The 19,899-nt window shown below is 44.6% G+C and overlaps 2 protein-coding genes across 5 annotated transcripts; one reads left to right on the forward strand and one right to left on the reverse strand.

The window, feature by feature from the left end:
- The first annotated feature begins 1,996 nt into the window (after positions 1-1,996).
- Positions 1,997-6,030, forward strand: LOC120920447 (E3 SUMO-protein ligase ZBED1-like). 4 transcript variants are annotated; one of them, XM_040332564.1, is made up of 5 exons: positions 1,997-2,187; positions 2,737-2,897; positions 3,023-3,155; positions 3,716-5,264; positions 5,465-6,030. In XM_040332564.1, exons 4-5 carry the CDS (start codon positions 3,813-3,815, stop codon positions 5,951-5,953), a joined length of 1,941 nt encoding a protein of 646 aa, XP_040188498.1. In that variant the 5' UTR covers positions 1,997-2,187; positions 2,737-2,897; positions 3,023-3,155; positions 3,716-3,812; the 3' UTR covers positions 5,954-6,030. The 4 variants fall into 4 exon arrangements, with proteins under 4 accessions (XP_040188498.1, XP_040188490.1, XP_040188505.1 ...); XM_040332556.1 differs by lacking the exon at positions 1,997-2,187 and having other exon boundaries at positions 2,381-2,897; XM_040332571.1 differs by lacking the exons at positions 1,997-2,187; positions 2,737-2,897 and having other exon boundaries at positions 2,931-3,155.
- Positions 6,031-12,485: 6,455 nt separating this feature from the next.
- LOC120920472 (E3 SUMO-protein ligase ZBED1-like) lies at positions 12,486-16,846 on the reverse strand. The gene is made up of 5 exons (XM_040332586.1): positions 16,332-16,846; positions 15,622-15,782; positions 15,364-15,496; positions 13,254-14,802; positions 12,486-13,052 (listed from the first exon to the last, which is right to left on the reverse strand). The coding sequence occupies exons 4-5, from the start codon at positions 14,703-14,705 to the stop codon at positions 12,564-12,566; spliced, it is 1,941 nt and encodes a 646-aa protein (XP_040188520.1). The 5' UTR covers positions 14,706-14,802; positions 15,364-15,496; positions 15,622-15,782; positions 16,332-16,846; the 3' UTR covers positions 12,486-12,563.
- Positions 16,847-19,899: the final 3,053 nt, after the last annotated feature.

Genomic DNA, 19,899 nt, shown 5'->3' on the forward strand with positions numbered 1-19,899 from the left:
TGTGTGTTCCAAGCGTGTCGAGATCCTACGGGGTAAATGACCCCCCCCCCCAGCAGGAAGACACTGGCTGCAAAAAGCGCCTAGAGGCGATTCAGTTCGCTATACAAGTCATTCATTCATTCTAACTGAGTTTAGTATTGTGGGTTTAGTAACGCTTTAAGAAGATTAGTAACGTCAGCACCCATAACATTTTTATATTATATTATATATTTATATTTTATTAAATTACATTTTTGGTCACATCACACACATTACAACCCTCAGAATCCAGTTCAATAGTTTTATTAAAAGTTTTTCAGCACACAAAGGCCCCTTTCACACTGGGGAGGGGGCGGCAGCAGCGGTAAAGCGCCGCTATTTTTAGCGGCGCTTTACCGCCAATTTTGCTGCGCTATTCGGCCACTAGCGGGGTGGTTTTACTACCACTAGCGGCCGAGAAAGGGTTAAAAAGCACCTCTGCAGAGATGCTTTGCTGTCAGTATAGCCATGGGCAGGAGCGGTGGCGGAGCAATATACACACTGCTCCTTCACTGATCCAAAGATGCTGCTAGCAGGACTTTTTTTACAGTCCTGCTAGCGCCCCGCTCCAATGTGAAAGACCTCTCTTTACTATTAGGTCATCCAGGTGTCCACATAACGCAAAGGTTTAACACACTTTGATCTGGCTACAAGTAGGGAATCCATGCTGACCAGATTTTGAGACATTTCTCATGAATGTTAAAATGAAATAGCCCATAGTTTTTCATGGCCCCAGTGAATTGAGAAATAATGCTGGAGAGGCTTTCAAAAGCCAATCTGGACTTTTTCAACATTGCTTTCTACAAATAATCTTGGGCACATTATGCAGATGCCTTAAGCTGGCTGCACACAATTAGATATTTTCAGGCTTGTCGGGTCTGGGGTGCATATATGTGATTGGACACAGCTGGAGCTACTAAGCGGGTCTGGTGGACTCAATGTCCACCGGGACCTGCCAGTTGTTCTGGAGAGAAGCAGAACGGCAGTCTTCCAATGTAAACAAGACAGATCTCCGTTCTGTGAGAAGTTAAGATAGTGATCCTGTGTTCCTGCTAAGCAGGGATACATTTTCTGCCTTTCCACAGTACAAGCACATCCCCCACAGTTAGCAATCACTCCCTAGGAACACATTTAACCCTTTAATCACCCCTGATATTAACCCCTTCCCTGTCAGTGTCATTAGTACAGTGACAGTGCATATGTTTAGCACTGATCCCTGGTCCTCAAAAAAGTGTCAAAAGGGTCACTTAGGGTCTAATATGTCCACTGAAATATCGCAGTCCCACTATAAGTCACTGATTGCCACCATTACTAGTAAAAAAAATAAAAAAAATATATAAAAAGATAAAAATATCCCAGACTACATACATTTTGTGCAAACTAATCAATATACACTTATTGTTTTTTTTTTAGCCCAAAAATATGTAGCAGAGTACATATTGGCTTAAATAATGAAGACATTAGATGTTTTACATTTTTTATTGGATGTGTTTTAGAGCAGAATGTAAAAATATTTATTTATTTAAAAAAAAAATATATCTGTATTTTTTTGTTTATAGACCAAAAAATAAAAACCACACAGGTGATCAAATACCACCAAAATAAAAGTATATTTGTGGGAAAAAAGGACATACTGTACGTTTTGTTTGGGTACATTGTAGGGCTGTCGAATATAATCGATGCAGCGATGCATCGCGATTCGACCCCCGGCGATTCTGCATCGATGCGGTTGCTTTAAATAATCGATGCATGTTGATGACGTCAGCGTCGCGTCCGCCTTGCAGAGCCGAGTCGGAAAAAAAAGTTTTTTGGCGCCTTCTTTCCCGCCTCCCGCCTCCCGCTGACGTGACGACAGTGACACCCCCCTCCCCCTGTGTCGCACGTGTGAGTCGACTCGTGAGGAGGACTGGAGAGGAGACGGACGGAGCAGCACTGAGCACAGCGGACCCGTCCTCGTACCCCCAAGAGCTCTCAGAGTGTACAAAAGAAAAAAAACAGGCTGACAGTGTCTTGCAGGGGGACAGAGGAGGAGGAGACCGCAGGACTGGAGTGAAGGAGACGAGTGAGACCCGAGCTAGGCCGCAGCCACCGCCTGACACAGTGCCGCACACTCAGACACAGTGAGAGCAGCAGTGGCAGGCAGCACATGCCACATGGGAGCACAAACTGGTTAGTAAGTTACCCTTCTGCATTTTTTTGGGGGATTTTTATTATTTTTGGGGGGGAGATGATGATCTGCTTCTGCACAATTGCACACTGTCTGACTGTCTGGCATATCTTTGTATTACTGTGATGCATGTGATCAGTGATCACTCACTAAGACCTCTAACTTAGTTTACAGCATTGCAAAAAGCTGCAAGTCAAATACACTATGTGTATTGAATACACTACAGTCAGTGGCAGCTTTTTGCAATGCTGTAAAGTTAGAGGTCTTAGTGAGTGATCACTGATCACATCATTTACAAAGATATGCCAGACAACACTGTTTGCAACTGTTCAATACTGCTGTTCTTGGGATTGTCATGTGGTTTAAAGCACAACTATTTAACAATATAACATGCCTGCCTGCCTGTTTGGTTACTTAAAAAATAAAACATTTTGACTGTTCTGTCCCATACATCTTGAACTGGGTATTTTACAATTTTTAATTTTACCCCCCTTTTCACTTTCCAGTTTCGTGATGCAATCAATCAATCAATTGCTATCTTTTTTTTTTAGGAGAGGGAGACCAGCCCATCCGTTACCCGGCTCGCAGGACAGGGAGCTAGGCCGCAGCTGCCAGTGCCACACACTCCGAGTCCCTTCATCATCACAGGCAGCAGGAGAGGAGACCCGCAGGTGCCACGTGCCAGCCAGACTCTGCCACCTTGTTGTGACAGGTAGGTGACCATCACACAGATACACCACTCACAGAGACTGCAGCTGCTCACTGCCTGTTACCGTACCTAAAAAAAAAAATTGTCACTTGTGTCACCTCACCTGTCCGTTTTTCCTCACTCCTCAGGCTCAGTCCAGTCCACCACAGGCAGGAGGAGAATCGCTCCACCACCAGCAGCCAGCAGTGCCACCACCACCACCACCACCACCACCACCACCAGCACCACCGTCGTCGTTATCATCGTATCATCATTAATCAGGTAGGAAAACTAATAAACATCATCTTTCACATTATATTAAATAACTATGTCATGAAAGGTTTAATGAGTTTAAGTGACAATCACCAGACCATACCATTGCCATTTAATGTTGGTGGGACATGTTGTTGTTGTGTTATAGCAGCCAGTTTGTGATCTCAAATAATGCCAGTGTACCAGATTGGAGAAGGAGAGAGAGTGCGATATAACGTGACCGGCTGTCGCTGACTCTCTGAGACTGTGACCATTGCAATGCCAATGCATTGACCAATGACCATGACCACCACCAGTTGAGTTGACCAACCACCGGCGGCAGACGAGATGAGGGGCCAGGGCGCATTTTTTCTTTTACACATGATGAATAATGATAGTTGACACTTGACAAGTTGACAGCGACTGCGACTAACTGCGTGTGTGGGGGGGGGGTAGAATAATAAATGAGGATTTTACATATCATACAATTACATACATACTAGAAAGAAACGTGTTACTTTTTCTGTTGATCTCGTGGCAGGCTTTAGGCTTAGTCACTCAAATTTTTTTTTTTTTTTTTAAACTGACAGAGTTTGACAACATCATCGTCACGTCAAGACTTGTGTCATCCCTACTCACAAATTCACATAGATGCCTGGCATGCATTGCATTTGCTAGTAAATAAAAATGGCAGAAGTAGAACAAAAGGAACGAGAGATAAAAAATGCACCTAGCTTTTTAAAAGCAAACATCTGGGAACATTTTGGCTTTTATGAAAAAAGTGGGAAGCACGAATTGGACAAGTCATACGCTGTGTGTAAAATCTGTCACACAAAAATTAAATATCTAGGGAATACTACTAATCTGAGAAACCACGTCAGCCGTTTTCACCCAGAAATGCTAAAACCTACCACCACCACCACCACCAAGGAAATGAACCCAGATCAGCCAAAAATTGATGCAATGTTACAGTCAACTTTGCCGCCCAACTCTGAAAAGGTAAAGAGAATAACAAAAGCTGTGGCAGCTTTCATAGCGAAGGACCTGCGCCCTTACTCTGTTGTGGAAAACAGTGGGTTTCGCTACCTTTTGAAGACGATAGAGCCGCGTTACAAGATCCCGTCACGAAGTCACTTTACAGAAAACGTCATACCTGCACTCTACCACGAAACCAAAGCTAAGATAATTGCATCAATGAGCCAAGCAAGTCGAGTCGCAATAACGTGTGATTCCTGGACTTCAGTCACGACAGAGTCTTATGTTACAATAACAGCACATTATGTTAGTAAGGACTGGCAGATTTTGTCGCATGTACTGCAAACGAGAGCCATTTATGAGTCTCACACGGGTGCTCATCTGGCAGAGCTACTTTCTCATGTTGTGGAAGAATGGCAGCTGTCCGATAAATCTGTAGTGCTTGTGACCGACAACGCGTCAAACATGATAGTTGCAGCTCAAGTTGGAAAATTCCCCCATGTGAAATGCTTCGCCCATACACTGAATCTTGCATCCCAGCGAGCGTTGAAAGTGGCCACTCTCTCTAGGCTTCTTGGCAGAGTACGTCGGATATCCACATTCTTTCACCGCAGCACTAGAGCAAGCCACTGTCTAAAAGAGAAACAGAAATGTCTTGGCTTGAAGAATCATAAGCTGATAACTGATGTGGCAACAAGATGGAACAGTGCATACGACATGGTCGAGAGGTTCTTGGAACAACAACCTGCAGTCTGTGCCACCTTGCTGTCTCCAGAAGTCAGAAGAGGAGAGTCCGATCTCTGCACTCTAAACGAAACAGATGTGTCAAATGCAGAGGACGCCGTGAGTGCATTAAAGCCAATGAAGGATGCAACCATGCTGATGTCAGAAGAGCGCAATCCAACAGTTTCTCTCATTGCCCCTATAAATGCACAACTTCTCCAGAGCATGACAGACACGATGGGAGACACACCCATGATCCATGAGATCAAGAATTCTATTAGAACAGATCTCCAGAAGAGGTACAGCAGTGAGGCCGAGAAGAAGATCCTTCATACAGCCTCTGCACTGGATCCTCGCTTTAAGGGACTGCCTTTCATCCTCACAGATGAAGAAAGATTGGAGATATTTAAAGGAGTCACTGAGGAAGCTGCATCCTTGGAGGTAATTAAATTAATTTGAAGAATTCCATCATGTTTCTTCTTGAAACGACAGTAGCACTACCACGCTTCTGAATCTGATGCGGTGCGGGAACTGTACTGTCCGTTTCCTGTGCTTTTTCATCACCCCATCAGAATCAAAGGCATTGACATTTGTGTTTTTACTTATTGTTTTTTTTCCGTTTCTTTTTTGTTCAAACACAGATTACATCAGATGAGAGTGAGAGGACACAAGAGGATCATCAAGTGCCTAGAAGAAAACGAACTCTGGAAGAAGAGGACAGTTCACCCATCGAAGACAACCATTCTCCATCTCCACCATCTCCTCCCAAAAAGGCCAGATCGCTGCTCGTGAGTTTGCTGGGACAGTCTTTCACTGACACTGAAGGTACAATAGAACCCAAAAAGACCCCCTATGCCAAGGCTGAAGAGGAAATGGAAAACTATTGTAAAGCCCCACCTCTGCCTCTCACTGAGGACCCTTTGAACTGGTGGCGTGAGCATGAGGTCATATTTCCCCTCCTTTCTCGGCTGTCAAAGCAATACTTGTGTATCCCAGGTACAAGCGTGTCTGCAGAGCGGGTTTTCTCCACTGCAGGAGATGTGGTAACTGCAAAAAGAAGCGCCCTCAAACCAGACCATGTAGATCAATTGGTGTTCTTACAGAAAAATCTACATGTTCCCAAATGCTGAGCAGTGTTTTTAATTTTATAGATTTTGTTTATAGCATTGTCTCTGCCACTGAAATTTTTTATTTCTCTGTCTCCCCTGCCAGACTCCCCTTTTCCCTTCCCCTTCCCTTTTCCCTTCCCCTTCCCTTTTCCCTTCCCTTTCCCTCCCCTTTCCCTCCCCTTTTCCCTTTCCCTCCCCTTTTCCCTTTCCCTCCCCTTTTCCCTTTCCCTCCCCTTTTCCCTTTCCCCTTTCCCTCCCCTTTTCCCTTTCCCTCTCCCTCCCCTTTTTCCCTCTCTCTCCTCCTTTCCTTTTTTTCCCTCTTTCCTCCCTCTCTCCTCATTCTTTCCTTCCTCCCTCTCTCCTCATTCTTTCTTTCTTTCTTTCTTTCTTTCTTTCTTTCTTTCTTTCTTTCTTTCTTTCTTTCTTTCTTTCTTTCTTTCTTTCTTTCTTTCCTTCCTCCCTCTCTCCTCTTTCTTTCTTTCTTTCCTTCCTCCCTCTCTCCTCATTCTTTCCTTCCTCCCTCTCCCTCATTCTTTCCTTCCTCCCTCTCCCTCTTTCCTTCTCCAAGAGAAGGAAAGAAGGGGAGAGAGAGAGAGAAGGAAAGGGGAGAGACTAAAGGAGGAAAGGAGGAGAACTTTTCCTCTCCTCCGGCTCCTAGTCCTACTAGTCCTTTCCTCAATTTTACCTCATTCTTTCTCTCCTTTCTCTTTCTTTTCTTTCTTTCTCTCCTTTTTTCTGTCTTTCTCTATCTCTCTTTCCATCTCCCTATCTCTCGTTCTGTCTCCCTCTCAGTCTCTCTCTCTCTTTTTACGTTTACCGCTCTCTGTGTCTGTCTCTGTGTCTGTGTGTATGTCTGTGTCTCTGTCTGTCTGTCTGTGTCTCTGTGTCTGTCTGTCTGTGTCTCTGTGTCTGTCTGTCTGTGTCTCTGTGTCTGTCTGTCTGTGTCTCTGTGTCTGTCTGTCTGTGTCTCTGTCTGTGTCTCTGTCTGTGTCTGACTGTCTGTCTCTGTGTCTGTCTCTGTGTCTGTCTCTGTGTCTGTCTCTGTGTCTGTCTCTGTGTCTGTCTCTGTGTCTGTCTCTGTGTCTGTCTCTGTGTCTGTCTCTGTGTCTGTCTCTGTGTCTGTCTCTGTGTCTGTCTCTGTGTCTGTCTCTGTGTCTGTCTCTGTGTCTGTCTCTGTGTCTGTCTCTGTGAGTGTCTCTGTGTCTGTCTCTGTGAGTGTCTGTCTCTGTGTCTGTCTGTCTCTGTGTCTTTCTTTCTCCCCCCCTTTCCCTTCCCCTTTCCCTCCCCCCTCCCCCTTTCCCTCTTTCCTCCCCCCCTTCCCCTTTCCCTCCCCCTTCCCCTCCCCCCCCCCCCTTCCCCTCCCCCCCCTTCCCCTCCCCCCCTTTCCCCTTTCCCTCCCCCCCTTTCCCTTTTTCCTCCCCTTTCCCTTTTTCCTCCCCACCCCTCCCTCACGACGAGTTACTCCAACTCCATCCCTGTCATTGTCAACAAGACCAGTTACTTAACGGTTAACGCCAGTTATGCCACTCTCGTCCTCAACGGAATGCACTCAGTCACTGTGACTGACTGACTGGTGGGGTGCCGTCGTGGCACTGGCAGTCAGACTGGCAGTGACCGCCTGCAGGTGACTGGCAGTGGTCGACAGGTCGTGGCAATTGCAAACGATCAATGAATGTAACATTTTGTTATAATATGTATATTTGTAATTGTATAATATCATATATTCTAAGTTCACTGTGATGATTAATCAGAATATATGATATTCTAGCTTTTAGCAGCACTGGAGTGGAGAGGAGATGGAGAATGGTTTTCTATTATGCGACTGTCAGTCCGATCCATTTTGTATTTTTACACTGACGTGTTTTTTGGTGTTTTCCCAATGTGTCTGTCATGCTCTGTGAATTTCTGACTCTGTTTAGGGGTTTAACCTTCAACCAAAAGAATTCTGTATTTAATTCCAGACAACTGACGCCCGCCAAGCCACCAGAGGAAGGCAAATCCTTGAAAGAATAAATTGAAACTTAAAACCTGGAGTAAATCTTTATTGGATCACACGAACCAAAAAAAAAACACACCTACCTGACCTCATGTTGTCTGTGGCTGTGCCACATTGCCCGCTTGTCTGTCTGACCTGCTGTGGCCTGCCCTTTACCAATCATTATTCAGTGTCATGTGTGTGTTTTCTTTTTATTTTTGGTATTCTGTGGTGACTGTTTGTGATCCCATAAAGATTTGTCCAAGGTTTTCATATTCAGTTGCCAATTTTTTCGGTCAAGGATTTTCCAGCTTCCTCTAATGGTGGCGTGGCTTGGCTTCAGTTGGTGTATGCGACTATGCGTGGTAGAGTGCAGGTAAAATTTTCTGTTAAGTCACTGTGTGACGACAAGCTTTTCAATTTCTAGCACTGGGGAGAATGGTATTATTTTTTAAGATTGTGTCGGACACAATCTTCAAAAATGTGTCCATTCCATTGAATTTTCTAACTTGATGTACTGTCTATCTTTTGAATGTCAATTTTTAGGGGGGCTCAACTTAAAACCTCAGCCAAATATTCTAAAAGTGTATTTATTTGATTAAAGACAACTGACGCCCGCCAAGCCACCAGAGGAAGGCAAATCATTGAAAGAATAAATTGAAACTTAAAACCTGGAGTAAATCTTTATTGGATCACACAAATACACATTCACACAAACCAAAAAAACACACACCGACCTTCTGACATCATGTCTGACTATGGTGGCTGTGCCACATTGCCCGTCCTGTGGCCTGCCCTTTACCATTATGATTCAGTGAGGAGGATGTGTGTTTATTTGTTTTCTGGTATTCTGTGGTGTGTGTTTGTGATAGGGCTGCGCATCTTCACTCGTCTCACGATTCGATGCGATTACGATTATCAAGTCCACGATTCGATTCGATTCGATTCGGCGATGCATCACGATGCATCAAGATTATTACCCAAGTCCCCTTGTTTTTCAATTTTACATCAAAAAATTAATTCAATCAGTCAGAAATTGCACAAAAATATTTATTTGTATCTGCTATTTAAACAAATCATACCAAGTTCCCTGCATATCATATAGCAAAGTCTGAATGAACAAAACAGTGCAGCAGACAACAGTATTTATTTAAAACAGTACTGTCAGTGTCTCTGAAACATTAAACTGTTGTGCTGGCCTGGCTGGTGCAGTTAGTTTATAAGTTTTGCAATAGTTTTACCATATAATATATATTATATATTATATAATATTAAACAGTACCTACAAAAAAAGGAGCACTTCAGTTCCTGACTGTAAAACATCACAGTGAGTCAGTGAACCTATAACACAGTCAGTGACTGTGTTATAGGTTCACTCACTGTGATGTTTGCCAGTCAGGAACTGTCTGTCACACAGTGTGTTCAAGTTGTCTGTGTTGCAGAACTTCCTGGTTCACCGTGATTGTTTTGGCAGCAGCACCACCACCAGCACCACCACCACCACCACCAGCACCAGCACCAGCACCACCACCAGCACCAGCACCACCACCAGCACCACCACCAGCACCACCACCAGCACCACCACCAGCACCACCACCAGCACCACCACCAGCACCACCACCAGCACCACCACCACCACCAGCACCACCACCAGCACCAGCACCACCACCAGCACCAGCACCACCAGCACCAGCACCACCACCAGCACCAGATGGGTAGTACGTCTAGATCAGTGCTATAAGCTCTCAGAGTTGTCACTTTACGGAAAACGTTACCTGCACTGAGCACTCAGCGAGCACTCTACCACGATACATCAACTGAAGCCAAGCCATGCCACCATTAGAGGAAGCTGGAAAATCCTTGACAGAATAAATTTTCAACTGAATCTGAAAACCTTGGACAAATCTTTATGGGATCACAAACACACACCACAGAATACCAGAAAACAAATAAACACACATCCTCCTCACTGAATCATAATGGTAAAGGGCAGGCCACAGGACGGGCAATGTGGCACAGCCACCATAGTCAGACATGATGTCAGAAGGTCGGTGTGTGTTTTTTTGGTTTGTGTGAATGTGTATTTGTGTGATCCAATAAAGATTTACTCCAGGTTTTAAGTTTCAATTTATTCTTTCAATGATTTGCCTTCCTCTGGTGGCTTGGCAGGCGTCAGTTGTCTTTAATCAAATAAATACACTTTTAGAATATTTGGCTGAGGTTTTAAGTTGAGCCCCCCTAAAAATTGACATTCAAAAGATAGACAGTACATCAAGTTAGAAAATTCAATGGAATGGACACATTTTTGAAGATTGTGTCCGACACAATCTTAAAAAATAATACCATTCTCCCCAGTGCTAGAAATTGAAAAGCTTGTCGTCACACAGTGACTTAACAGAAAATTTTACCTGCACTCTACCACGCATAGTCGCATACACCAACTGAAGCCAAGCCACGCCACCATTAGAGGAAGCTGGAAAATCCTTGACCGAAAAAATTGGCAACTGAATATGAAAACCTTGGACAAATCTTTATGGGATCACAAACAGTCACCACAGAATACCAAAAATAAAAAGAAAACACACACATGACACTGAATAATGATTGGTAAAGGGCAGGCCACAGCAGGTCAGACAGACAAGCGGGCAATGTGGCACAGCCACAGACAACATGAGGTCAGGTAGGTGTGTTTTTTTTTTGGTTCGTGTGATCCAATAAAGATTTACTCCAGGTTTTAAGTTTCAATTTATTCTTTCAAGGATTTGCCTTCCTCTGGTGGCTTGGCGGGCGTCAGTTGTCTGGAATTAAATACAGAATTCTTTTGGTTGAAGGTTAAACCCCTAAACAGAGTCAGAAATTCACAGAGCATGACAGACACATTGGGAAAACACCAAAAAACACGTCAGTGTAAAAATACAAAATGGATCGGACTGACAGTCGCATAATAGAAAACCATTCTCCATCTCCTCTCCACTCCAGTGCTGCTAAAAGCTAGAATATCATATATTCTGATTAATCATCACAGTGAACTTAGAATATATGATATTATACAATTACAAATATACATATTATAACAAAATGTTACATTCATTGATCGTTTGCAATTGCCACGACCTGTCGACCACTGCCAGTCACCTGCAGGCGGTCACTGCCAGTCTGACTGCCAGTGCCACGACGGCACCCCACCAGTCAGTCAGTCACAGTGACTGAGTGCATTCCGTTGAGGACGAGAGTGGCATAACTGGCGTTAACCGTTAAGTAACTGGTCTTGTTGACAATGACAGGGATGGAGTTGGAGTAACTCGTCGTGAGGGAGGGGTGGGGAGGAAAAAGGGAAAGGGGAGGAAAAAGGGAAAGGGGGGGAGGGAAAGGGGAAAGGGGGGGAGGGGGAGGGGGGGAGGGGAAGGGGGGGAGGGAGGGGGAGGGGGGGGGGGAAGAGGGGAAGGGGGGGGGGGGAGGGAAAGGGGAAGGGAAAGGGGGGGAGAAAGAAAGACACAGAGACAGACAGACACAGAGACAGACAGACACAGAGACAGACACAGAGACAGACACAGAGACAGACACAGAGACAGACACAGAGACAGACACAGAGACAGACACAGAGACAGACACAGAGACAGACACTCACAGACACAGAGACAGACACTCACACAGACACAGAGACAGACACTCACACAGACACAGAGACAGACACAGAGACAGACACAGAGACAGACACAGACAGACAGACACAGAGACACAGACAGACAGACACAGAGACACAGACAGACAGACACAGAGACACAGACAGACAGACACAGAGACACAGACAGACAGACAGAGACACAGACATACACACAGACACAGAGACAGACACAGAGAGCGGTAAACGTAAAAAGAGAGAGAGAGACTGAGAGGGAGACAGAACGAGAGATAGGGAGATGGAAAGAGAGATAGAGAAAGACAGAAAAAAGGAGAGAAAGAAAGAAAAGAAAGAGAAAGGAGAGAAAGAATGAGGTAAAATTGAGGAAAGGACTAGTAGGACTAGGAGCCGGAGGAGAGGAAAAGTTCTCCTCCTTTCCTCCTTTAGTCTCTCCCCTTTCCTTCTCTCTCTCTCTCCCCTTCTTTCCTTCTCTTGGAGAAGGAAAGAGGGAGAGGGAGGAAGGAAAGAATGAGGGAGAGGGAGGAAGGAAAGAATGAGGAGAGAGGGAGGAAGGAAAGAAAGAAAGAATGAGGAGAGAGGGAGGAAGGAAAGAAAGAAAGAAAGAAAGAAAGAAAGAAAGAAAGAAAGAAAGAAAGAAAGAAAGAAAGAATGAGGAGAGAGGGAGGAAGGAAAGAATGAGGAGAGAGGGAGGAAAGAGGGAAAAAAAGGAAAGGAGGAGAGAGAGGGAAAAAGGGGAGGGAGAGGGAAAGGGAAAAGGGGAGGGAAAGGGGAAAGGGAAAAGGGGAGGGAAAGGGAAAAGGGGAGGGAAAGGGAAAAGGGGAGGGAAAGGGAAAAGGGGAGGGAAAGGGGAGGGAAAGGGAAGGGAAAAGGGAAGGGGAAGGGAAAAGGGAAGGGGAAGGGGGAAAAGGGGAGGGGAAGGGAAAAGGGGAGTCTGGCAGGGGAGACAGAGAAATAAAAAATTTCAGTGGCAGAGACAATGCTATAAACAAAATCTATAAAATTAAAAACACTGCTCAGCATTTGGGAACATGTAGATTTTTCTGTAAGAACACCAATTGATCTACATGGTCTGGTTTGAGGGCGCTTCTTTTTGCAGTTACCACATCTCCTGCAGTGGAGAAAACCCGCTCTGCAGACACGCTTGTACCTGGGATACACAAGTATTGCTTTGACAGCCGAGAAAGGAGGGGAAATATGACCTCATGCTCACGCCACCAGTTCAAAGGGTCCTCAGTGAGAGGCAGAGGTGGGGCTTTACAATAGTTTTCCATTTCCTCTTCAGCCTTGGCATAGGGGGTCTTTTTGGGTTCTATTGTACCTTCAGTGTCAGTGAAAGACTGTCCCAGCAAACTCACGAGCAGCGATCTGGCCTTTTTGGGAGGAGATGGTGGAGATGGAGAATGGTTGTCTTCGATGGGTGAACTGTCCTCTTCTTCCAGAGTTCGTTTTCTTCTAGGCACTTGATGATCCTCTTGTGTCCTCTCACTCTCATCTGATGTAATCTGTGTTTGAACAAAAAAGAAACGGAAAAAAAAACAATAAGTAAAAACACAAATGTCAATGCCTTTGATTCTGATGGGGTGATGAAAAAGCACAGGAAACGGACAGTACAGTTCCCGCACCGCATCAGATTCAGAAGCGTGGTAGTGCTACTGTCGTTTCAAGAAGAAACATGATGGAATTCTTCAAATTAATTTAATTACCTCCAAGGATGCAGCTTCCTCAGTGACTCCTTTAAATATCTCCAATCTTTCTTCATCTGTGAGGATGAAAGGCAGTCCCTTAAAGCGAGGATCCAGTGCAGAGGCTGTATGAAGGATCTTCTTCTCGGCCTCACTGCTGTACCTCTTCTGGAGATCTGTTCTAATAGAATTCTTGATCTCATGGATCATGGGTGTGTCTCCCATCGTGTCTGTCATGCTCTGGAGAAGTTGTGCATTTATAGGGGCAATGAGAGAAACTGTTGGATTGCGCTCTTCTGACATCAGCATGGTTGCATCCTTCATTGGCTTTAATGCACTCACGGCGTCCTCTGCATTTGACACATCTGTTTCGTTTAGAGTGCAGAGATCGGACTCTCCTCTTCTGACTTCTGGAGACAGCAAGGTGGCACAGACTGCAGGTTGTTGTTCCAAGAACCTCTCGACCATGTCGTATGCACTGTTCCATCTTGTTGCCACATCAGTTATCAGCTTATGATTCTTCAAGCCAAGACATTTCTGTTTCTCTTTTAGACAGTGGCTTGCTCTAGTGCTGCGGTGAAAGAATGTGGATATCCGACGTACTCTGCCAAGAAGCCTAGAGAGAGTGGCCACTTTCAACGCTCGCTGGGATGCAAGATTCAGTGTATGGGCGAAGCATTTCACATGGGGGAATTTTCCAACTTGAGCTGCAACTATCATGTTTGACGCGTTGTCGGTCACAAGCACTACAGATTTATCGGACAGCTGCCATTCTTCCACAACATGAGAAAGTAGCTCTGCCAGATGAGCACCCATGTGAGACTCATAAATGGCTCTCGTTTGCAGTACATGCGACAAAATCTGCCAGTCCTTACTAACATAATGTGCTGTTATTGTAACATAAGACTCTGTCGTGACTGAAGTCCAGGAATCACACGTTATTGCGACTCGACTTGCTTGGCTCATTGATGCAATTATCTTAGCTTTGGTTTCGTGGTAGAGTGCAGGTATGACGTTTTCTGTAAAGTGACTTCGTGACGGGATCTTGTAACGCGGCTCTATCGTCTTCAAAAGGTAGCGAAACCCACTGTTTTCCACAACAGAGTAAGGGCGCAGGTCCTTCGCTATGAAAGCTGCCACAGCTTTTGTTATTCTCTTTACCTTTTCAGAGTTGGGCGGCAAAGTTGACTGTAACATTGCATCAATTTTTGGCTGATCTGGGTTCATTTCCTTGGTGGTGGTGGTGGTGGTAGGTTTTAGCATTTCTGGGTGAAAACGGCTGACGTGGTTTCTCAGATTAGTAGTATTCCCTAGATATTTAATTTTTGTGTGACAGATTTTACACACAGCGTATGACTTGTCCAATTCGTGCTTCCCACTTTTTTCATAAAAGCCAAAATGTTCCCAGATGTTTGCTTTTAAAAAGCTAGGTGCATTTTTTATCTCTCGTTCCTTTTGTTCTACTTCTGCCATTTTTATTTACTAGCAAATGCAATGCATGCCAGGCATCTATGTGAATTTGTGAGTAGGGATGACACAAGTCTTGACGTGACGATGATGTTGTCAAACTCTGTCAGTTTAAAAAAAAAAAAAAAAATTTGAGTGACTAAGCCTAAAGCCTGCCACGAGATCAACAGAAAAAGTAACACGTTTCTTTCTAGTATGTATGTAATTGTATGATATGTAAAATCCTCATTTATTATTCTACCCCCCCCCCCACACACGCAGTTAGTCGCAGTCGCTGTCAACTTGTCAAGTGTCAACTATCATTATTCATCATGTGTAAAAGAAAAAATGCGCCCTGGCCCCTCATCTCGTCTGCCGCCGGTGGTTGGTCAACTCAACTGGTGGTGGTCATGGTCATTGGTCAATGCATTGGCATTGCAATGGTCACAGTCTCAGAGAGTCAGCGACAGCCGGTCACGTTATATCGCACTCTCTCTCCTTCTCCAATCTGGTACACTGGCATTATTTGAGATCACAAACTGGCTGCTATAACACAACAACAACATGTCCCGCCAACATTAAATGGCAATGGTATGGTCTGGTGATTGTCACTTAAACTCATTAAACCTTTCATGACATAGTTATTTAATATAATGTGAAAGATGATGTTTATTAGTTTTCCTACCTGATTAATGATGATACGATGATAACGACGACGGTGGTGCTGGTGGTGGTGGTGGTGGTGGTGGTGGTGGTGGCACTGCTGGCTGCTGGTGGTGGAGCGATTCTCCTCCTGCCTGTGGTGGACTGGACTGAGCCTGAGGAGTGAGGAAAAACGGACAGGTGAGGTGACACAAGTGACAATTTTTTTTTTTAGGTACGGTAACAGGCAGTGAGCAGCTGCAGTCTCTGTGAGTGGTGTATCTGTGTGATGGTCACCTACCTGTCACAACAAGGTGGCAGAGTCTGGCTGGCACGTGGCACCTGCGGGTCTCCTCTCCTGCTGCCTGTGATGATGAAGGGACTCGGAGTGTGTGGCACTGGCAGCTGCGGCCTAGCTCCCTGTCCTGCGAGCCGGGTAACGGATGGGCTGGTCTCCCTCTCCTAAAAAAAAAAGATAGCAATTGATTGATTGATTGCATCACGAAACTGGAAAGTGAAAAGGGGGGTAAAATTAAAAATTGTAAAATACCCAGTTCAAGATGTATGGGACAGAACAGTCAAAATGTTTTATTTTTTAAGTAACCAAACAGGCAGGCAGGCATGTTATATTGTTAAATAGTTGTGCTTTAAACCACATGACAATCCCAAGAACAGCAGTATTGAACAGTTGCAAACAGTGTTGTCTGGCATATCTTTGTAAATGATGTGATCAGTGATCACTCACTAAGACCTCTAACTTTACAGCATTGCAAAAAGCTGCCACTGACTGTAGTGTATTCAATACACATAGTGTATTTGACTTGCAGCTTTTTGCAATGCTGTAAACTAAGTTAGAGGTCTTAGTGAGTGATCACTGATCACATGCATCACAGTAATACAAAGATATGCCAGACAGTCAGACAGTGTGCAATTGTGCAGAAGCAGATCATCATCTCCCCCCCAAAAATAATAAAAATCCCCCAAAAAAATGCAGAAGGGTAACTTACTAACCAGTTTGTGCTCCCATGTGGCATGTGCTGCCTGCCACTGCTGCTCTCACTGTGTCTGAGTGTGCGGCACTGTGTCAGGCGGTGGCTGCGGCCTAGCTCGGGTCTCACTCGTCTCCTTCACTCCAGTCCTGCGGTCTCCTCCTCCTCTGTCCCCCTGCAAGACACTGTCAGCCTGTTTTTTTTCTTTTGTACACTCTGAGCGCTCTTGGGGGTACGAGGACGGGTCCGCTGTGCTCAGTGCTGCTCCGTCCGTCTCCTCTCCAGTCCTCCTCACGAGTCGACTCACACGTGCGACACAGGGGGAGGGGGGTGTCACTGTCGTCACGTCAGCGGGAGGCGGGAGGCGGGAAAGAAGGCGCCAAAAAACTTTTTTTTCCGACTCGGCTCTGCAAGGCGGACGCGACGCTGACGTCATCAACATGCATCGATTATTTAAAGCAACCGCATCGATGCAGAATCGCCGGGGGTCGAATCGCGATGCATCGCTGCATCGATTATATTCGACAGCCCTAGTGTTCACTGCTTCGGCCTCCACGAAAAAATATGGTGTTTTAATTGCCCTACATTATACTCTTCCATTTTCGGTCTCCTCTGAAATTAAAGACCCTGAGGGTCAATATATCATTCTTGTGGGCTTTCTACAAGATGTTGAAACAACCTTTGTTTCATACTACGCACCAAACAATAACCCAAACCCTTTCTTTTCACATTTATTTCAGGTTTTGCACTCTCACTGTGAAGGTGCATTGATTCTATGTGGTGACTCGAATCTAGTGATACAACCACATTTGGATAAATCCCCATATGCCCCTGATCAATACCCTCCTTCCATACGCTTTCGGAAACTACTCCAGCAAGCCTCATTGCTTGATACCTGGCGTGAATGTAACCCGACTAAGAAAAATTATACATTTTATTCATACCCTCATAAATCCTTCTCTAGGATTGACCATATTTTCGTCTCGGTAGCATCGTCCCCAATTTTGCTTAACTCTATCATTCAGCCCATATACTGGTCGGACCATTGTGCAGTACTCACTACAATTTCTTCCCTGATTCCGCAGTCTAGGGACCGTACTTGGTGTATAAATGAGGCTCACTTCACCAACCAATCGTATTGTCTCGATATCCAAGTTGCCCTTAAGGAATATTTACAGCATAACTCTACCCCTGATATCTCTCCTGTTCTCCTTTGGGAGGCACACAAACCCGTAATCAGGGGTACATGTATCTCGGTGTCCACCCACTTGAAACGTAATAAGAAACTTCAGCTACTGTAGCCAAATTAGAGCAACATTTTCACCAATGCTTCCTTCAATTTCAGTCTTCTCCTTCAGAATCCCATAGAATAGCTTTAGAGAAGTCGAAAGCGGAGTTGGATTTGCTGCTGGCTGAATCAGCTGATAAAGCCATCCGCAGGTCTAAACACACTATTTACACTAAGGCGAATAAGCCCGATACTCCTCCGTTGTCCCAAACAAAATCACGTTCCCATTAGACTTCGAATTGATAAGAACTCCTATACAAGTAATCCTGTAAAAGTTCTAGCTGAATTTCGTAAGAGACTGGCAGATTTGTACGAAGCAAGGTCTTCTTTTTCCCTATCTAATGCCGAGACGTTATGTTGAGATATTCCCTTACCCACATTAACTGATTCTGACCGTGAGTCTCTGGAGAAGCCTGTCACAGCCGAAGAGGTCACTTTAGCTATTAAGACTCTTAAATCCTATAAGCGACCTGGCCCTGATGGGCTCTCCGGTACTTATTTTAAGAAATTTACTGTCACTTTAGCCCTGCTTCTTTCTAACTCATTCAATGCCTTACTTCAGCAACATTCTTTTGGTCGGGACACGTTGACAGCTATAATAGCCATGATACCTAAACCCAATACAGATAATTCCCTTTGGTCCAACTTCAGACCTATATCCTTACTTAATCTTGACATCAAGCTCCTGGCCAAGATTATGGCTTTACGCCTTAATCCCATTATTGGTAGGTTAGTACATAAAGACCAGGTTGGCAAGCTAGTGATAACATTCGGCGGGTTGTTTTGCTTCAGCATATAGCTAGGTCTCGTAAGATTCCAATGCATTTTCTGTCCCTCGATATTAGGAAAGCATTCGATACGGTTTCCTGGTCCTATCTAAATGTTATTCTTGATCGTTGGGGTTTCGGTCTGCATTTTTTTACAATGGGTGAACTCCCTGTATAATCAGCCACAAGCTTATGTTAAATACTCTGGGTTTCATTCGGATAGATTCCAGATAGGTAGGGGCACTAGACAGGGATGCCCCCTGTCCCCCTTAATTTTTGCCCTGGCGATCGAACCACTGGCTGCCCTGATTAGGGCAAGCCCAGATATTAAAGATTTGGAAATTGCATCTACCTCTCATAAAATGTGTTTGTTTGCAGATGATGCACTTCTGTTTGTAACTTCTCCCCTTATAACTCTCCCAAATCTTATTCGGGTCTTGGATACATTTGCGAATATTTCAGGTTTAGAGGTCAATCAATCGAAGTCTAGAGCTCTCAACGTGTCCCTCCCGTATCAAGAATATGTTAATTTGCAAAACTGCTTCCCCTTTATTTGGTCCACAACGTCATTACCATACTTGGGCATTAAGTTAACTAGCGATCCGGAATCTCTTTACAAAGCCAATTACCTTTCTATGTTATCCCATCTGTCCTCTTTATTAGATATTTGGAAGCCGTTATGCGTTTATTGGTTGGGGCGAGTTGCAGCTGTCAAAATGTCTTTGCTTCCTAAGCTCTTGTATCTATACAGAGTCCTACCGATTGCTGTCCCCTCGTATTTTCATAGAATTATCCAGACTAGAGTGTTTAAATATATATGGTGTCCTACAAAACACAGGGTGTCCAGATCTATTGTCCTTCGTAATAAGCTTAGTGGTGGCCTGGGGCTCCCTAATTTTGCTCGTTACTATCATGCTGCCCAGTTGGCCCAAATCTCTCTGTTTCATGCGTCTGTTGAAATCACTCTATGGGTCAGTTTGGAAGCAGTAGATATTTTCCCCCTAATTGTATATAACTTACTGTGGTTAACTCCTACGGTTTGAGACCCGCTGTCTAATCTTTTAAATTGGTCTCTCCCCATGTTCCTCTACTCTCCTTTATCGGTCATCCAGTTTTTTATCCAGCCCTTACTCAACCTAATTCCTTTAGACTCTGGGCTCAGGCCGGGTTGCATCGTATTTGTGGTCTTGTAACTGACGCTACTTATAAAACTTTCCTAGTCCTTCAAGCTCAAGCCTCGTTACCCTCTAATGAATATTTTCGTTATCTCCAAATAGTCCATTTCCTTCGAACAGTGATAGGTTCCTGCTCCTCCCTAGGTAGTTTTTATTTTTATGAAAATGTTTGTAAGTCAGATCCACATGTGCCGGGAATAATTTCTCATATATATAATCATCTTACTTCCCCACCAGCTGATCTCCCCCTTTACGCTGCACAATGGTCCAGGGATTTGCAGGTTATTCTGGATGCAGACGATTGGTCAGAAATTTGGGCTAGCACAAAATCCTCTACACAAAATGTGATTGCTCTGGAGG

The sequence above is a fragment of the Rana temporaria genome, chromosome 1 (assembly GCF_905171775.1).
Source record: "Rana temporaria chromosome 1, aRanTem1.1, whole genome shotgun sequence".
Taxonomy (NCBI): domain Eukaryota; kingdom Metazoa; phylum Chordata; class Amphibia; order Anura; family Ranidae; genus Rana; species Rana temporaria.